The following is a 21,317-nucleotide window of genomic DNA, read 5'->3' as shown; positions in this document are numbered from 1 at the left end:
TGAACCAGCTTTATGAAGCTCTATCGGGTGTTCGCAGCGAACACCTTAATAATCGATTCTTTACCTTAGCTTCAAATGGCATAACAATCGATACATCGCAATTCACGCCACGCCACTGCCGAGCGCCCAAAGAACGTTACACGCTTTTGGCTCTGTAATCAAGTTACAAAGTTAAGGCATTGTAACATGAATGTTAGGCCCTGCAGGTACGTGCAAACTTCAAGCTACGCTTGCTTGAGTCGATATCGTTTAGTTAGTTCATTGAATTAGCTCCATATAGACGGAGAGCTCAACAGCCATGCTTGCCAAATAGATGAAGTACCTAGACGTATTTAAGGGTTAACGTTCAAGCGTGAATTCATTTCCATTGTAGTGATGATAACGAAAGCTTACTTGTCCTGATTAATTTTTCTATGAATTAATTTTTGCACCACTGAAAGTTTACCCGACGTAATCACGAGCTTTCTTGGCGCTTGACGCGACATGAGTTTTTTTTAACTCAATCAGAAAACTATTGAGGAAAGCCAATTTTTTTTTTCCCCCCGTCCAAGACAGATATAAGTGTTTATCGTAACGTTAAAAGTATAAACGTATAACAGATATTAGAAGAACATAGGGGGTCCGCCCCCTAGCCACTACGTGGCCCAACCCCCGGGACGCTAAGCGCCCCCAAAGGCCGCTTCTTACTCTTCTTACTCCCCTTCCTCACCCCGTTCATCGAGCGTCTTAAAAATGATTTTATTAGAACATGAAAAATTATTTTATTAGAAGAAGAGTCGGGTATGAAAATCTTTCCATTTTTTGGGGTCGTTCTTTTGTCGACGCGGGCTTAAGAGAACGCGAAGCGTCCTTTGGGGGTTGGGCCGCGTAGCGGCCAGGGGGCCTAGCGCCCTAGTGCTGTAATACCCCGGTTTCCGCGAGGGTTACGTTCCGCGAAAACCCCGCGGTTACCGAATTCGCGGATACGGGGGCATTGGTCCTATGGAAAATGAAGGGTTAGGGGACATGTCAAATGAAAAATGCTTACATTCACCTATGGTTTGCGGAAGAAAGTCACTGGAGTTGGCTGTTTCATTTTACGCCGTAGATCTTTTTGTATTTCAATGTATGGAATAAGTAGACTGCTGAGGCCTCGTTGGAAATTTAGTGTCCTTTCCATGTGCGGATCGATACGAAGTGCTTCCTCACCAACGTTTTGGACAGATTTTGGGGTGGTATTTTCTATAACCTCCATATCGTCTCGTGAACGTTTCTTAGACATTTCCTTTTTAATTCCAATCGAAATTCGAAACTTGAAAAGGTTGAACCGTTCAATATCACGGAAATTTTTCAAGAAAACAAATGAATTTGAATGATTTGAAATAAAATAATTAAGTAGGGTCAGGAAAAGGAAAACTTTATCAATTGATGCTTCACTTCCAACAACCTTTCCACAATCAATTCATTCATGGTTGCCAAGATTCTCTTCCCCGATCGCGAATATTGGAGTAATGCCGCAAAAATTCGATCGTGGATAAGCGAATCCGCGGATGGCGGGGTCGCGGATACCGGGGTCGCGGATACCGGGGTCGCGGATACCGGGGTCGCGGATACCGGGGTCGCGGATACCGGGGTAATACAGTAATGTCATAAGATCATATGAAAACAGCTCTGTGACTAACGCAGCTGATCCATTGTTGGCGTATCACTGGAAAAAAAATCTCGGTGTATTTACTAAGAAAAGGGTAAAATTACCAAGAATTCAGGGTTCTATTTGATCCCAGTTTTTTCCTGGTAAAATTATTGAACTTTCTCGGTAATTTTACTGGACCTTGGTAAAAACGCCAATATTTTTTATCGACTGTGGTAGAATTACCGAGATAAAATGGCAAAGTTACCGGGAATTGATTACCAATAAAAGTGGTATTCTTACCTGAAAAAATAGTAAAAATACCGGTTTTTAGGTAAGCTTACCAGTCTGTCTTGGTAAAATTACCAATAATTGGTAAAAAAAGTGAGATGCTAAAGGTACCAACGGACCTGGTAAAAACGCCCAGAATTTTTTTTTTCGGTGTATACTGGAATGCGTAGCATCTAAGTGCGATCTTCCCCAAACTGAATAATTCTGGCGGCAATTTAACTCAGATTTCGAACGGTGCATGCGCTTTTAAGGAAGTATAACCAACCCGCTCCGGGGCCCACATCTCGGCAGATTCCCTCGTCCCCTCCCGGAGCACCAGGAGGGCCGGAGCTGGTCTAACTTGTATTTCAACCTCCGTGCGGAAAAAATCACCGCGAAACAAGTCGAGGAATCGAAGACCATCTGCCCAAAGGTTGTCGATCCGCACGGATCCTACCGGGGAAAATTGTGCTCTTTCGTGGTCACCTGGCAACCGCGGTGATATTCGCGATCTTACACAATGCGGACTTAAATTGCGCCAATGTTTACCTTTATCGAGAACAAGTTCGCACTCAACGCATGTCCTACGCCACGGGGCTGAATAATGCTTAAATTGGCACCTTATCTAGCGGTCAATTCAGAAGTTGGATATGAAAAATTTCTATGCGAAAACAAAAGTTGACTATTGGCCGAATTTACAAAAATAATATGCAATAATTGCGACTCAGGCCATGCTTAAATAATAATAATCAAAAAATTATAGTTCCTTTTAGTATAAATACGTCAAATTTTTAAAATGATGAGTTTTGATCGTCCATTGTTCACGATCAGGCAGGTGAGCGGCGCGGCGCACTGTTGCGACTGCGTAGAAAGTGAAGGTGGCGCGCACCTCTCATCTCATCTGAGTTCTCCGATTAAAGTTAAATAACACCAACCCACCGATTCCATGTCGAGGAACCAATACCAAAGGCAAGTCAGTGAGTCACTCGGCCAGCTCCTTGCCCTGTTGCCGCCACCCTCATGTTCATTTGGACGTATTTCTGCCGAACGGAACTATGTGCATTATGACGTGAGCCCTTTTATGCATATATCATCATGGATCTCAGGGCTCATGTCTTAATGCACATAGTTCTGTTGGCAGAAATACGCCCATTTGTCACTAGAGTACCTGTATATGAGAGAGTATTGCCATCTCTGTGCCGCTCTCTGATTGGTCTTCAGTTTTAGGCTATCATGGAGCTCCAAAGTTTGCCCTATGTAAACAAACCCGATCAAGAGAAAAACGTATTATCGGCTAATGAATGATAATCACACTCTTCAGAGCTTAATTTTCGGAAAAAATATTCATTAAACTTCGATCAGTGCTGATGACGTATTATTTATCATTAAGACGTCATACCAACGTAATGTTTTTGTTTTTCGATCTATTCATGTCGATCGAATCCATACTCTCCTTCTCCAGCTAAAATGGCATCATTAGTAAAATTATTAGTTGGTATCACCAGATATACCAGTTAAGTCAACCGAAAACAGAGTTTCTGGGTCCGCAAAGTGGTCTCCTACCTTATAATTAGTCATGAATGAAGTTGGTATACTGAAGACAATGTTCAGCTCCCTATTGCGACACACGGAGATGTAGGTATGCGTTATGATGGCCTCATCGCGTTATAGTTACTAACAGGCACATTTGGACCGCGTCGAGCAAAAAGTAACCAAACCAAACGGTTCTGCGGATTTTGGTGCAAATTTCAGTGAATTTTCTGCAAAGTACAAAGCAAAGTCCTTAAAATTTTCAAAGGAATCCGCACAGACGTTCTCTTTAAAAAATTAAATTGCTCAGCTTTTGGTAGAAGCTAATGTGGCTTGGTTCCTTTCTGCTAAACGCGGTCCAAATGAGGCACAGCATCGGGAAAATAAAATACTTTTCGTGCAGAATAACGATTCTTCGAAATGATAAATGCTTGGTAAATGAGAACGGAGGGAAAGAGATGGGTGATCAATGAATCTTTGCTCTTGTGTCTGTGATGTCAAAGCTCCGTTTCTCTCCTCGAATCCTTGTAATATTTTTAACGGATCCTTGCTCTTCCGGCACTTTAACTACACGCAATGATTGGCTGCATGCTGTAAAGAACCTGAAAATTTACTCCGCAAAGTTCAAAAGATAACTAGAACAAGAAATTAAACAATTGAAGTTAAAACTAAGAATTAATGACATCTGAACGAGAACAGGAGCTAGCTGAACGGAAAAAAAAATGCTGATTCAACAATTCAATTGCTAAAAACAGTGAGTGCAATGTTTCAACGCAGATTTTACAACAAAAAAATGCTACTTTAACCACATTGTAATCCAATTTATCCACGGGGGTGGTTAAAGTAGCATTTTTTTGTTGTAAAATCTACATTGAAACATTGCACTGTGCACTCATTGTTTTTAGCAATTGAATTGTTGAATCAGCAATTTAATTTTTTTCCGTGTGGCATCGGAAAATGTAAGATGCGATCATGATTTTGGGGGCCCATTAAGGGGGGGGGGGGGTCCTTTCATTCTTTCCAAGGTCCCGCTTAAATCTTTTAATGCTATATTTTTGAGGTCTCAGAGGCTCCACCGTCGCACAGTGGATTGAGTCAATAGAAAAGGTCGGACAAAATTTGGAAACTTTAAAAGTTTATAACTCCGTTTTTACCAAATTTCGTGGTCTTAAAAATGGTCTCATTGGTTCTCTCATAAAATTTTCCTCAAGAATCACCCCTGAAAATTTAAAATTTGACGAAATAAACATATAAATTTGCAGTTTTATTCAAAAATTTCTTGTCCGACCTCTCTGATTGACTCGATTTACTGTGCGTAGCGTATGAGGCCTTTAGAACCTCGTTAATAGGACTAAATAATTACCCTGGTAAAAATTGGCAGTAAAATCTGTGTTCAAAAATACCATAGACCTACAGCCGACTGTAAAATTTCCAATAGCTTCTATAGCCGGCAAGACAATCTCTTATAGCCTTTTATAGCCGATGACGATTAAGGAACAGCCTGACGATAAAGTGTATGCTATCCGTTACTTATTACGGATGCTAGGACCTAGTGAGTTTTTGGACTACCGCTCTCTTTTTGGGCCGCAGTATCCTGATTTATTTTGCGAGGGAAGCTCCGTACTTTTGAAGGATGCCTGCCATTCCTAATATGTTGGAGCGCCTTCAATTTCGTACGATACTGTGCAATACCTCTGGTGTGAAATAGTTGCTTCAAGCGCCATGGTACGCTGCGGCGCAGCGCGGCGGGCGGGCAGCCAGTGCGAACCGCGCATTGGCGCCTACAAACCTAACATGGATACTTCACGCACGGCGCAATGCGTGAAGTATCCCTGTTAGGTTTGTAGGCGCCAGTGCGCCGCCGCTCCGCTTTGTGTTGGGCTCTAATATTTAATCTCGCGGAGTCAGCGTTGTTCAACTCATGACTTTGAAATGTTTGCACACTCTGTATGGATTATTCTCATTTTAATTGATGAAAACAAATATGCAGTGAAGGAAAATATAATGTGCGTTTTGTAAATATTATGATGATTCCGTACAAACTTGCGGATTTACATAGCACACAAATTTCTACACAATTTCTTATAGCCTTTTATAGCCGATGGCGAAAAACAACAGCGCTGCGATAAAGTGTAAAGCCCGGCGACAGGAACTATAGCCCGGCTGTATAATTTTTTATCGCTTCGTGTAGCCCGGCCGTATGATTTTTTCCACTTTCTACAGCCAGCCATATGATTTTCTATCGCCTTCTTCAGTGGCTATAAGAATTCCTATGGTCTTTTGAAACGCAGCTTCTATCGCCAATTTTTACCAGGGTATGTCGATTCCCTGTATCATTCGTGGCATTTAAGCATCAATACTCTACTCACATTGTTCCTCACTCGTCCTGACCAGTTCGCCTTCAATATCTCGTTTCGCCATTTAAGTGGCTTGGGATTAGTAAAAAGTTCGGCAACGATAACTCGGTTTATTCGTACCTGTAGCCGCGATTATTACTCCACTCTCATTGTTTCTCACTCGTTCCGATCAGTTCGCCTTCAATGTCGAGATAGGCAATGTGGGCGGCTTGGGAGCAGTAATAGTTGCTTGTCGCATTACAGCCACGATCACTCGGTTTCCCATTAATTTAAAGCATTAATTTTTTAAATAAACTAAAAAAATTACGTGAACTTCAATCATGCTGTTTGCACTTCACTAAGCCACTTCAGAGACCGATTTACCGAAATTGAATCGGTTTGTGTTAAAATTTCCGCTGTCCAATATAGTTGCAGTGGTTTCTCTTGCCCACGACACTCATGAATAAGATCGAACGCTTTAGAGTACCTGTATAGAGAGTATAGACAGATGTGAAACTCCGAAAATCCATCAGGCCTTCACCGATGCCTCCGCGAATAAAGATAGGGCCCAGAAATGCAGCCAAACTATGAATTTCAATTATCCAGAGCAATTTATTAATACAATTGTTACGAACCATCGTTTATAAAGCACGTATTTGACATAGTTTTTGCATAAATTTACTCATTTTTGTAGAAGAACGCTCATTTATGTACTTTCTTTGCCATCTTCGTTAGAATTGGAATCTACAGACTGGCAGTGAAATTTTGTGCGTTAGAAGTTGGTTAGAAGGGTGGCTGCACTTTTGGGCCCTAAGCCCTCCATGAAGCGATCTGTCCATACTCTCGCTATACCTACAGGTACTCTAGATCTCTTTAGTAAAAACCTTTAATTATACTCAGGGGATTTTCCATAAAATTGCTCGACATTCCTAACATCATGAACCATCCTGTGTCTGTCCGTTACAACGAAATCGTCCACCCAAATTCTGATACTTTATATTGGATATTGGACGCTTTCGCACGAGCCGATTCCATTATTCATGAGATAACACCATTATGGTTATTCTGAGTCTCACCTAATCATCCGGCTCAAAACGAGACATTCCGCCAGAGCATCCTCGAAGTGCATATTTTAAACTGCCCGATATAACAGGATGTTCCGTCTCGTCGATAATGTGGAAAATTAAGCCGAGACGGACAATAAAATCGGACTTGTTTCATGCGTCATGATTGAGAAGTCGCACGGAGGAACCAGTCGATTAGAGAGGTCGGACATGAAATTTTCGACAAAAACTGCGAATTTTGATGTTTTATTCGTCACAGTTTATAGATCAAGGCGTACTACCAGCAGATTTCACGAGGAAGCCAATGAAGCCACTTTCAGAACCTCACAGTTTTGTACAGACGGAGTTATAAGCGTTTAAAGTTTCCAAATTTTGTCCGACCTCTCCTACACTGGAAAAGTAGCTTGGATCTAGAGTCCAGACTCTTAAAAACATTGACAAGAAAAAATACTCTTGATTCAATCGGAATTTTTGCTTGAATCAAAAGGAAATCCGCCTAGATCAAGAGGCTCGGCTCCTCGATTCAAGAAAAAAATCTATTGAATCAAGAGTATTTTTTCTTGTCGATGTTGTTAAGAGTCTGGACTCAAGATCCAAGAGACTTTTTTCCCAGTGAGTAATAGCGATTAATCCATTATTCTTCTCTCCGTATCGCTGGAAAAAAAATAACTTGGATCTAGAGTCCAGACTCTTAAAAACACTGTCAAGAAAAAATACTCTTGATTCAATCGGAAATTTTGCTTGAATCAGAAGGAAATCCGCCTAGATCAAGAGGCGCGGCTCCTCGATTCAAGAAAAAAATCGTATTGAATCAAGAGTATTTTTTCTTGTCGATGTTGTTAAGAGTCTGGACTCAAGATCCAAGCAATTTTATTTTCCAGTATTGACTCGATCCACTGTGTGTTGGTTACGAATACATGAATTTTTTTCGCACTCTCCGACGCTATCACATCTTGTCGATTCCCTAAAATTGTCCTTTCGATAATGGTGCGTTGACTTGCACCTACATTAATAATTGATGATCTACTCATGTGAATGATCTTGAAGCACATCTTCGTGGGTTTCGTAATGATGCTGCCCCCGCGACTGGAGCAATATTTCTTACGGCAGACGGAGATAATGGCTTATTGAGTATGGTCGCGTGTTTTGTGAGGTGTGTGGTTGTGAGGTTTGGTCGTCTTTGGGTGATTGATCGGGTCTTTTGGACTGTCGATCGAATCGGTGTCGATCGAATCACGTCGATTGAATCAAAAGTATTTTTTCTTGTCGATGTTTTTAAGAGTCTGGACGCTAGATCCAATGTGGTTTTTTTCCAGTGCTTTGTATTTTCTTCGATCAAATTTTTTTCGTCCCCTGGAAATAAAACACATTGGATCTAGAGTCCGGACTCTTAAAAACATCGACAAGAAAAATGCTCTTGATTCAATCGGATTTTAGCTTAAATCAAGAACCAAGCCTCTTAATTTGAGCGGATTTCCTTTTGATTTAAGCAAAAATCTCAAGTGAATCAAGAGTATTTTTTCTTGTCGATGTTTTCAAGAGTCTGGACTCTAGATCCAACGTGTTTTTTTCCCCAGTGTCCTCAAAAAATAAAACATACAGCGGATAAAAGCAAACATCATCTGCGTCTGAGATCAGCAGATTGGAGTGTCTTCGCACTTACAACCATCAACCGTGGCAAAATTAGAGGTATTTATAAATGTTGAGGAAACCGAGTTGAATAAAAAATTAATCGGGGAACGATGCGCACGTATTCTATTTTAACCTTGCGAGAATATTAATCAACTCAGTAACATGATATTTACACTTAATTCTTAATTAGTAAGTCATTAAAACATCCGAGACAAGTTGCTTTGTGCTAGAATACGAGATTATACTCGCCTATTTCATAGCACGCCCCCCCCCCGGGGGGGGGGGGGGGAGGGGCAGGCGCAAATCTGAGGGTGTGAAATTCCGAGAAATGTGAATTCAGAGGATGTGCGCTGGTTAGATTACATATCCGCCACGTATTTGTTTTTCCTCGATCTATAAAGAAAGGCAGCGAAATTACATGAATTGCGTGTCGGTGCGGAGTGGCGATGGCACACTAAGAAATAAGGAAAGGAATATTATGTGAGGAGGATAGAGATGGAAGACAAATTTTCACTGAGAATGAAGACTAGAGAAAATTCAAACAGGAAGTCGTAATCTGCTGCGTAATCGCAAATTGGTAGTCTAGAGAGTAATTTCTTGCCATGACGATGAAAATTCAGAATAATTCGAGAATTTCTTTGCTGTCACGTTTGAAAACACTCAAGGTCTGAGGCAATAATGGGTGAACCCACAATACCGATTTTGAAAAGAATAAAATTAATTAATTAATGAGAAATAATTTTAAAAAAATAAATTAAACTATTTAACATTATTTACATTTACATTATTTACATTATTTTACATATTCCGGTTTAATTAAAGATGCGCTTGATACTGAAAAAATTTTCCTATATACGATGAAACGGGATTCACATTTTTTTCTGAATTGGGTTATTTTTAAAGCGATTCATACAATTTACTGCAAAGAGATTGTTAAAACGACGACGTGCTTCAATCCTGAAATTAATATTATTACCTAATTCTTAACAGGGGATTTTTCTGGCGTATCTCAAAACCGAAGGTAAGATAACAATGTAGAGTCTCGATACTCATTCCAGCTTCGTTCCAAGTCGCCGTTTCCCCTCGAGAAAACAGAACTATAATTCAATGTCACCAAACTCCGCGCAAATTGCATTTTCGCCAGGCGAAAATGTAAATTTCACCGATTTTTCTTCTGCTCTGATGCAAAAACCAGAAAAATTTTCGCCGAAAATTGCACAAGTCTACTGCCTACTAAGGAAACCGCCGTATCAACTTTCGAGAGTTGCCAAATTTCTTTCGATAAAATGTTAATTTTAGAGGAAAACAATGAATATTTGCCTTGAAATTTTCAGAAACTTGAGGTGAAATTGCGAACGAAACTCTATGAAAATTACAAGAACAATATATACAAATTTTTCCGAGAATCCGTGACTTATCAGAGGAAATTCGGTAACGCATGAGGTTCATACGGAGTTTTTCCTCAGCACGGCAGTATATGCTTGAAATAAACTGAATTGTTTGAGTCAATTTTGCAACCTTGGAATGGAGTTACGTTCCTTCTCCCGGGAAACGACAAATGGAGATGTTGCATGTGTGAGGACTATGCGATTTGACTGTTGACCCTTATGTAAAAGTTCGCGAGAAACACGATGGTGCCACTGGTTTTCTCTGAAATCAACTCCCAAGCTCAAAAAAAGCTCTCAAGTTGAGCCCAAAATGGAGGGGATATCCCGCGCTATCCTGAGAGTCCACCTCTACATCAAGACAAACTCTCCATGCAAAGATAGGGAGCAAATACATTGACAGGGCTGCCACTTTATTTGGGCACTCCAAAACTGAAAACACGGCAACCCTGCTAATGTATTTGCTCCCTATCTTTGCATGGAGAGCTTGTCTTGATGTAGAGGTGGACTCTCAGGATAGCGTGGAATATCATCTCCATTTTGACCTCAAGTTGAGAGCTTTTTTTGAGCTTGGGAGTTGATTTCAGAGAAAACCAGTGGCACCATCGTGTTTTTCGTGAACTTTTACGTAAGAATCAACAGTCAAATCGCAAATTCCTCACACATGCAACACCTCCATTTTTCGTTTCCCGAGCGAAGAAACGTAACTCCATTCCAAGGTTGCCAAATTGACTCAAACAATTCAGTTTATTTCAAGCATATACTGCCGTGCTGAGGAAAAACTCCGTATGAACCTCATGCGTTACCAAATTTCCTTTGATTGGATTCGGGATTGAATTCCGAAATTCTCCATTCCCCACTTTTTACGAATTTTTTGTCATCGACTTGGCAACGTCCAGCCACAATGCATGTAAACATTGGCCGGGTAAAACAAACCGATCGGGTGCTTCCGCATACTGCATATGACCTCCGATGCAACGTCGATTTTCGGACTCCCCGCAAAGAGGCTTATTCGTCCCTCGGTATACAAAAATACGTAACAATACTTCGAGATTATCTCGGGAAAGCGTTGACTTACATGGGAGGCAGATTTCACCACGAGGTGGATTTAAGTCCTTATGTCAGGAGGGCGACGTATTTATAATTTGAATCAAGTCACCGCTTTCTCTGTCTAACCACCAATGGCCTTCAAATTAATATTCCTACGGGCCTCCGACTACCTTTTTTTCGATCTCATATTCCTTTCGGTAAAAAATTTACACCTCCGGGCGCTTCGATTTCTGATCGAACGATCAGTGTATTTGGATCATCGACATTTCCGCTCGAATCCATTTTTTTCACGTTGCGAGTAAATTTTAATGCTCACATTGTCACCTTCCGGGCAACGTATCACGAGCGCCATGCGACGCTTAAAATTTCCGCCGCCATTTTATTTTTTTACAGAGAAACTGTTCAACGAAGCTATCAGAAAATTTCACTGAAGTTTTTTGTGCTGCCAACAAAATTTCAGTGAAAAATCAGTGAAATTTTCAAACATATTCCACCAAAAATTTCTCTGTAAAAAAATAAAATGGCGGCGGAAATTTGGAAACGTCGCATGGCGCTGATGATACTTTGTTCGGAAGGAGACGAAATGTGATCTAATACAATAAGTCGAGTCCTCTGGGTGCTTATGGAAAATGGAGATGTTGCATGTGTGAGGAATTTGCGATTTAACTGTTGATTCTTATGTTAAAATTCGCGAGAAACACGATGGTGCCACTGGTTTTCTCTGAAATCATCTCCCAAGCTCAAAAAAAGCTCTTAAAGTGAGGCCAAAATGGAGGGGATATCCCACCCTACCCTGAGAGTCCACCTCTACATCAAAACAAACTCTCCATGCATAGATAGGGAGCAAATACATTGACAGGGCTGCCACTTTATTTGAGGACTCCAAAACTGAAAACACGGCAACCCTGCTAATGTATTTGCTCCCTATCTTTGCATGGAGATTTTGTTTTGATGTAGAGGTGGACTCTCAGGATAGCGCGGTATATCCCCTCCATTACAGCCTTAACTCTGAGAGCTTTTTTTAAACTCGATAGTTGATTTCAGAGAAAACCAGTGGCACCATCGTGTTTCTTGCGAACTTTTACATAGGAATCAATGGTCAAATCGCAAATTCCTCACACATGCAACATCTCCATTGAAGTGGCTGACTTGCTCCCAATTTTGCAACGCCAGTCAAAGAATGCAAAATTTCAAGGAATATGTGTAGTTTCAAAATTTAAAAGCTGAAAATCTGATCCCTTTTACCTAAATTTGGTGCACTCGTCGATTTATCGACCGAAATCAATCAAATCGATGGACATTCATCGACTATAAAAGGCTCTATCGATGAAGGTCATCCGATAAAGGAGCAGAAAAGTTTCCGTGATAAATCCGCTAATGTCTTGGCAACTGTTCTGAACAGAGAAAAAAATGCGGAGAAAGCCGATGCAGTTATGTTCTCTCTCTCGTTTCAGGACTTGGCGGCCTCCGGGGACTCGAACCTCGGACCGTGCGATTCGAAGTTGGTCGCGTTATCCGCTAAGCTGGGCGTGTCCACATCTCTCATCATATTAACGAAGCTCCAGAGAGCAGTAGCGTGGCGTGAATTGCGATATATCGATTGTTGTGCCATTTAAACCTATGGTAAAGAATCGATTATTAAGGTGTTCGCTGCGAACACCCTGTTTATCGATCCTTTTCTATAGGTTTAAATGGCATAACAATCGATATATCGCAAAGCACACCACGACTCTGCCAGAGAGCCTTGTGTATTGAGCAGTTTCGCTCGAGACGAGTCTCTAAACTTAGAGATTAAATTCAGCTTGCACGCTCCGAAAAATGCCTTTTTCATGATGAATGAAACAGTGGCTTAGCGTGTTTTGCGATATATCGATTGATCTGTCATTTAAACCTACGGAAAAGGATCGATAAGCAGGGTGTTTGCGACGATCACCTTAATAATCGATTCTTTACCATAAGTTCAAATGGGAAAGTATCGATATGATAATCGATCGTTCACGCCTCGCCTCTGGAATGAAATTCTATTAAACTCAAGAGTTTGTCTTTTTTCGCCAGTTTGACCTAGCTGCGCTTATCACAAAAAGGACCAATATAGAAAAGTCAAGCAGGCTCGGACTGGCCATAAGGGCAATCTGCCATTGGCAGATACGCCCCCTTTGCGCACCGAAAACGCGCCCCTCTTACAGATAGCAAAATAAGAAGAAGAAAAAAATTACGGCCGAGAATATGTGAGAAAAATGTCTTAAATGAACGGAAGAAGAGAGAGTTAGGAGTGAAGAAAGGTGCTTTAACGCATGATAGTGGTAAACAGAGGTCCAAGAACTACTTTCTGAAGCGTAAACAATTTTCTGTGAAATTTTCACCTTCTTCTTGACATACAGGCGCTTTATCATCCCCCTCCTTCATTCGCTGTGTGTAACTCCCTTAGAAGCGATGGTCGGTTCGATTTTTAGACATACGCATCCTTTATAGACCTCTTAAGAGACCTTTAAATATTTTTCCTCCTTTTCAAATGACTATTGATTTGGACATATCATAGCATAGCTCGGGCAAACTTAAGCTTAATTTATCTCGAAATTCAAAAATAAGAGACATCTAAAATGTAAACGCGATACAACTATTCGCGTAAGATGGATGTCCACATTGCATATGAAAAATGTAAGGCGCGATGCCGTGAGTCGTGAACTCGCAAAGCTCTGCTCTAGTTTGAAGCAACATTACAAATAAGACAAAACCAAACCAACACAATATGGAAATAAAGCGAGGGAAAGGATGCGCGTTAACGACGGCGCAGAGATACAACTATTCGTACTTGATGGACGTCCGTGCTGCATCTGAAAAATTGAAGGCGCGATGACGTGAACCGTGAGCTCTCAATGCTCTGCTTTATGCTGTCAATGAAGCGTCGCTCTAATTCGGGGAAAAGTTTAAAAAAGGCCTGAAGACATCTCTCCTACCTTCGGCTGTATTACTCACGTAGTGCTTGAATCGCCATTACGAATAAGACAAACGGACACAAACACAATATGGAAAAAGGGAGGGAAAGGATGCGTGTTTACGACGGCGCAGAGATACAACTATTCGTTTTTTGATGGACGTCCGTGCTGCATCTGAAAAATTGAAGGCGCGACGACGCGAAGCGTTAGCTCTCAATGCTGTGCTTCACGTTCAATTTTGCAATTTTTACTCCGTGCGATCAATAAACTTTGAAACTGAAAATAGCGTAAACTTGTGCTGATTTGCCAAAAATTTCTGAACCCCTCTCCACGTAGGGAATGCCCTACCAGGAAATATCACATTACGCCCCTTTAACCAGCCAAGTGTCTACGCCCTCAGATGCGAGCCAGTCCGACCCTGAAGTCAAGCTTAACATAGATATGTTTTTTTAACAAATTGTCATACAGAACACGTGAAAGATTTTCAAAGAGCCCGAAACCAACTAGAGGTGCCCATGAATAAAGTGTATCATTATTATATTCTTATTATTACAATCGACAGATTCACAGTTCCAGGCGAAAAACCAAAAATCTACGTGACCGAAATACGCGGTTGAACATATACTCATATGTTGAGTCTTTAGCTGTTAGAGATTTGAAGAGTACATAGTGGCTTTCAAAATCATGATCTTGGCTGTGAAGCGCCTTCACTTTTTGTGATACTCCACGCCTTGTCACGGAGTTAGTTTGGTTGCGTGTTCGATTTGAACCCAACCTTGGTCACGGGTTTCACTACACGCTCTTCTGAGTGTGCAGATCAGTAAAAATGCATGTTCACATTCAAGTCAAAATAATTATTAGTGCCCACTCTAATCTTGACCCTTTATTTCTGAATCGTATGCTTTACTATTTGTTCACTTGTGGCTTGGGGCCGAATTTTGTCGGTCCTCCCACCGTACTTAAATATACTTAGGACGAGTCTCGACTGCACTTGAGATGATTCGATGACGCCATATTTTGTGTCAGAACGGCATGCGATCAATTGGTTCAATTTTTTCAGCTACTCGTCATTTTTCTCCAATTTTGAGATCGCAGTTCTGTTGTCACGAGACTGTAGAATTCACTTACCAAATTTAACAAAGAAATTCAACGTAATAAAGGTGTGGTTCTTTTAGAGAGAAAATATCGCATTCGAGTGCAGTTTCGATATCAGTATCGAATGCGATGTTTTCTCTTTAAAAAAAAACCACGCCTTTATTACGTTGAATTTCTTTGTTAAAATTGGTAAGTGAGTGCTTCAGTCTCCTGACAACAGAATTGCGATATCAAAATTGGAGAAAAATGACGAGTAGCTGAAAAAATTGAACCAATTGATGCGATATATCGCATGCCGTTCTGACACAAAATATGGCTTCCATCGAATCACCTTAAGTCAGGCTTAGCGCTTCTGATTGGCCGGTGGTGCGATTTGAACTCATAGATGGATGTTGCACTCCGTGTGAAAAAGCCGATACAATTCGGCCCCTGCATATTGCCGGCGATTGCCAAATGCCTGGGACATATGCAGAGAAAGCCACCACTGTTTTCGCAGAGAGTATTATAAATACATATTCAATCGAAACGACGCGGCTTGAGTTGTTTGTTTGTCCGACTGACAATAAGCCTGCAAATACAGATGTCTCGACCGGGCCAATATACTCGGAAGAGAGTGGATATATCTTACTCCACCCAACGATTCAATTATGAAACGTACTACTATTGGACTTATGCCTCCATGAAAAATATTTATCCAATTCTTTCGAAGCCATAAATTCTACTCATTTCATCGCAGCATTTTTTGAGAGGAAAAATACTCGTCTCTGTTTTTCAAGTCGACGTGTCTAGTCTGAACTTAGCCGAAACTTGTCCTTGGAACCCTCGCTTAAACTAACGTCTGTACAAAAAAAAAAAAAAAAATAAGAGTAAAAAAAATTAAAAAAGAAATAAATCAGAATAAATAAATACAAAGAAATAGATAAATGGATAAATAAATCAAAATTAATAAATAAAAAAAATAGAGTTACTTTTTCGATCAAGGAATATTTACATATTTCATGACCTTTTCGGTTGGGGGAAATCTGGGGAAATCCCATGTCTCTTTCCTTCAGGTTACGTTTAATTTTTGGTTAAAAATGTATACTGCGCAAATGAATAGTGCTCGGTATAGCTCGTGCTAAGAAGTTCAAATGTTGCCAAATTCTTCCCGATAAAATACTAATTTTTGAAAAAAGTTAGGAACTATCCCTCCGCCAAAATTCGGAAATTATTTGAAGGAAATGGACGGCATCGAAATGCACGGAAAAAAATATATGGTTATTTAACAATTAAATTGTAAAAAAGATAAGTCCGACATTTTTGAAATGTACATTTTACAACGGAGGAAAGCATGATGGTGATTAAAGGAGCATTTTTTTATTGTAAAAAATACATTGAAACATGTCGGACACTTCTTCCAATTACAACATTATTAAATCAGCAATATCATTTTTTTCGTGTATTCACACGATGCACTGGAAAAAAAAAACACATTGGATCTAGAGTCTATACTCTTAAAAACATCGACAAGAAAAAGTACTCTTGATTCAGTCAGAATCTAGCTTAAATCAGGAACCAAGCCTCTTAATTTAAGCGGATTTCGTTTTGATTCAAGCAAAAATCCGATTGAATCAAGAGTATTTTTTCTTGTCAATGTTTTCAAGAGTCTGGACTCAAGATCCAATGAGTTTTTTTTTTCCAGTGTGTTTTTCTGTAACTGTAGAATACCTCGAGAGTGGAAACGACGACAAAAAATGACAATCGACCAATCCGGCTAGAAAAAAAAGAAAAAAAAGAAAAAAAAACTTACCTCGAAAACAAGCGAAAACGAGGAGAACCATCCACTCTCGGACAATAATATTCCTAAAATTAACCGCAAAACCGGCGGCTCCCATGTTGAGTTGCATACGTAACATATTTGTGAATTTTTTTCTCTCGACGATTCGGAATTTCTATTCGCTCGCTTGAGGTGATCGCTCTTCTTACATCACTCGCCAAGCCGATCCTTGGACGTATTTCCCGCCTTGCTACACGCGCGACAATTCACACGCACCTGAACTTCCGAACGCACAAATCGCCGTTTCCCGGTCGATTTTCCCGCGGATTTTCCACCGACACTTCCTCACCTCCGCGAAAATTTCGAATACGGCTCGCGAACTTCGCCTCTCATCTTAAAACTGGAACACCCGCGAGATCCACGTCTTGTTTTCGGAAAATGTGGTTGTTGCTACGTCGATTCACAAACAATAAACAAACCAACAAGCGCCGCCTCGAAAATTCAGCTCGATTTTCCGATTGTAGAAAGAGAGGCTATACAACTTCAGAATTAGCGGCTATGCGCGCACACTTCACACCATCCAGATAACTCGACACTTCAACACTTCGCTACTTTGACAAAATCCGAGCACCGAGTCTTAAAATGTCGCAATAAGCTGAGCTCCGAAGATCCACACTTTATTCCTTCTTTGAGGAGAAAAATTTAACTATTTCGACCGATTTTCGCGAGTATATTGGGAAAAATATCTATATCTATTCTATATATAATATGTAACTATTATGTGTATGTAATATGTATATATATTATGTATATATATTATGCATATATAATATGTATATATAGATATCTATTAAAATACCAACCACAGAGACGTGGGGAAACGACGCGGTTAATCGGTTTCTCGTCTCGAAGTGAAGTGCACACTTTCGTCAAGGGTGGTGGGTTCGAAGCGAAGAATCAACACCCGATAAGACGCGATTGCGAACGTAAATAAACAAAGCAACGTGCGATCTGTTCTGTGGGCGAGGCGATGAATTTAGACGAGCGCCGTCGGATCACTGGCTCCGCGCCGCGGGAGCTTTAAGTTCGTTAGATGTTTGGCGCGTAACTCAAGTAGGTGGGGGGGGGGGGGGGGGGCAGGGCTAACCGGTGCGTCACAGGTGGTTATAAATCGGTGCCCGGTGGTTACGGCGCACGAGTGTTCCCCGGCGCGACGGGAGCGCCATCTCTGTAATCGACACACCGGGATCGATCTTTGTTTTAGGAGAGAATTGCGTGGGCGGATGCGGCTCGCTATCAGAGTGGATTTCCCTGAGGGGTAGGAGGGGCAGCTCTACAGGGTGGCGAAATTTCGTGGAATTCGAAATTTTGAAATTTTACGCGAAAAATTTATGAAATTTCGGAAATTTTTGAAAGATATTGAAGAATGCCTGTACACATTGTGACTCTCTACTGTTTTTGCGTGTTTGTGTGGGAGTTGCATACTCCGGCCCCAGAAAAATATGAAATAGTTTACAGTCGCGTGAAATTTCATGAAATATTTCACTGTAATTTCCAATCTTTCATTCCTTTCTTACGTTTCATGCCACCCTGGCGAGTGCGGCAAAATTTCATGAAAAATAAAATCTTGAAATTTCATGAGAAATAAAATCTTGGAATTTCATGTGAAATATTTCGCGAAATTTCAGAAATTTTCGAAAGATATTGAAAAATACCTGTATACGTTGTGATTTACTATTTTTGTGTATTTGAGTGCGGGTTTTATACTCTGGCCCCTAAAAATAAGAAATATTTCACAGCCTCGAGAAATTTCATCAGATATTTCACTGAAATTTCCAATCTTTCATTCCTTTCTCACGTTTCATACCACCCTGGCCAGGGTGGCAAAATTTCATGGAAAATAAAATCTTGGAATTTCACGTGAGATATTTCATGAAATTTCAGAAATTTATGAAAGATGTTGAAAAATACTGGTTCCTTTTCATGTTTCGTGAAATGTAAACATTGTAAATGTCTACCATTTTTGTGTGTTCGAGTGCGAGTTGCATACTCTGGCCCCTGGAAAGTATGAAATGTTTCACAGTCTCGTGAAATTTCATGAAATATTTCACTGAAATTTCCAATCTTTCATTTCACTCTCACGTTTCATGCCACCCTGGCCGTCTTAAGGAAAAACGCCGTATGAGCCTCCAGACTTTGCCATATCCCCTTCAACGAAAAACGAATTCATTGGGAAAATTGTTAATATTTGTCTCCAAATTTTGCAGACAATTTTGTTCAATGTTTAATCTAAAATATCTGCAAATTTCAAGGACAAATAAACAAAACTTTCTTCAGAAATACATGTTTTATCCGGTGAAATTTGGCAACTTTCAAATTTTTATACGGCCTCCTGATTTTGCACGGCAGAGCTGCCCCCCGGCGGAAAATTTCAGGGGCGGCAAATTCCGAGCTCCAAGAAGGAGGAAAGAAAAGAGAAATAGAGACCGAAAAGTTGCAATGAACAGTAGCATGAAATTCCAGAGCGTGCGAGAATGCATTATTCAATAAACAGAGGGCGCCAACTATTGCGCAGCATAAGCCTTGGTTTCATTTAAATGTGATTGATACTTCCAGGTACAGGATACTTGGAATTCAAAACCTCACAAAATAACGACGCGAAAATGTGCAAAAGTATGTGGAAAAAGTGTTAAAATCGAGGTCTTAATTTTTGAATTTTTTGGGTTAAAAACGGTTAATTTTGCTTCGGTGGGCAGTTAAAATGTCAAAAGTTTTTGAGGGAGGACCCCGGACCCTACCGCTCTTGGTAAAAGCCCCTCACATCTGCCACGTTTCTCACAAAAGTTAGGAACGACGGCAATTTTTCCGTTGTTTCCAACGGCAAACATGCAAATCCGGGGCTGACTGCTCTGTAGGTTGATTTTTGAAATTGATAGACCTAAGCGATAGATAAAGGAGATAAAAAGAGAAAGGGAGCATTTTATTGGTGGAAGGAAACACGCCGGATGAACATTCAAGAGTTGCCAAATTTCCCTTAATAAAGCATGTATTTTTGACGACATTCATGCATACCTCTCCTTGAAATTTTCAAATATTTTAGACTAAATTGCGTACGCTATTGTCTGAAAATATGGGGAAAAAATATTCACAATTTGTGAAGTAAGTTCGGGTTTTATCGAGGGAAACTTGGCATCATCTGGAGGATCATACGACGTTCTTCCTCAGCATGGCAGAATAATAGATTAACCAAGGGCAATCCGTGAGAGATCCATTGATTAGCCCATTATTTTCTCCCTTAGTCTACAACAACCACCCCTTTCAACCAGTAAAATCGCTTTCTTTTCAAGTCGTCCTCTTTGTCTATAGCTTCGTCTATCAATTTCAACCCGCTGCTAAGTAGGAGTGGTAGGGGAAAATATGTGGCTAATGTTACGTAAGTCGTTTTATTTAAAAATCTTTCTCTATATAGAACGGCTTAGAACACCCTTTCAAGGCCCTCTTCTCGGTTATTTTAGGTCGAACAAGGTTGAGAACCACAGGATTGAATATGGAGTTGACCCCCAAGAAATTTGAATTCCACCAATCCGAAGTTTCTCCCTCCTCGGAACCTGCGGACTGATTATTGAAAGTGATGGACAAAGTTATAGACAAAGAAGACATAGGGAGTATGGAGCGATCCTATTGGTTGAAATGGGTGGTTCCTATAGACAAAGGGAGAAAATGATAGACTAACCGTCGGGTCTCTCGTGGGTTGCCGTTAGTTACTATGACCTACCTCCTGTGTCCATTGCAGCCACCCGCTTCCACCAATAGAATCTCTCCATATCTCTTTTGTCCCCTTTGTCTATAGCTTTGTCTATCAATTTCAATAATCGGCCCGCTGAAATGGGGTTTGTGGCTGTGAAAATCAGGGTTTCCGCCACATATTTTAAATTGTTACATCAACACCAAAAAGTATGAAAGAACCGTCTGCAGGACCGGTGGATGAGGTGCAATGAGGGATATAATGATGGGAAAGTTAACAGAAGGCAAGAATATCTCCACGATCCTTCCAGGATTAAAGGCTCGCGGTGCACACTGGTTGAATGTTGTGTCAACCGCAACGCGAGCGCGGGTTGTAGGGTTGGTCTGACAAAGCGAAATTTCAAAGATTAAAGCGCGCACCGTGGCTTGCATGTGTCGCAGGCAATTAGCAATCGCCGGCAAACTGCAATCTATTCGTGTTGAATCCACAAATTAAAAATATTTCAACTGAAAAAACGAGATAGTAAGTGGTGAATATCAAGCTTCGGATTCAAACACACGTTATCCCCTTTTTCTTGAATGCATCGTACCAGCAAGCGCATTCGCGAGTTCGTGAAATGTGATCAATAATCTGCGTTAGGTTCGGTTTGGTTAAGCAACTAAACTAACTCCTTGGCAAAGCGGAGAGTATAGCTGGATTTGAAGGCGTTCCAAGCTGAGGCCGTACATCGAATTTCTTCGCTAACGAAACCTTTGCTCTATCGATGTTATTGTGATTGCAATTTGACGAATAGACAAGTACGGAGTTCGCAAATTGCCGGCGTTTGTTGACTGCCTGCGACGCATGCAATGCGTAAAGTATTCCGACAGTCTCGTAGGCGCTAATATGCGTTTACGCCAACCTCACTGT

At 40.7% G+C, this 21,317-nt stretch overlaps 1 protein-coding gene across 1 annotated transcript in view; it reads right to left on the bottom strand.

Moving 5' to 3' along the window:
* LOC109039248 (uncharacterized) overlaps positions 1-17,731 on the bottom strand; it is a 58,912-nt gene extending 41,181 nt beyond the window's left edge. The window contains exon 1 of the mRNA XM_019054658.2: positions 16,697-17,731. Within this exon, the coding sequence (XP_018910203.2) occupies positions 16,697-16,802 (106 nt within the window). The 5' untranslated portion in view covers positions 16,803-17,731. The remainder of the gene's footprint in view (positions 1-16,696) is intronic.
* Between the last annotated feature and the right edge of the window lie 3,586 nt (positions 17,732-21,317).

The sequence above is a fragment of the Bemisia tabaci genome, chromosome 9 (genome assembly GCF_918797505.1).
Source record: "Bemisia tabaci chromosome 9, PGI_BMITA_v3".
Classification (NCBI taxonomy): Eukaryota; Metazoa; Arthropoda; class Insecta; order Hemiptera; family Aleyrodidae; genus Bemisia; species Bemisia tabaci.
This window is presented reverse-complemented; position numbering and strand designations above follow the sequence as displayed.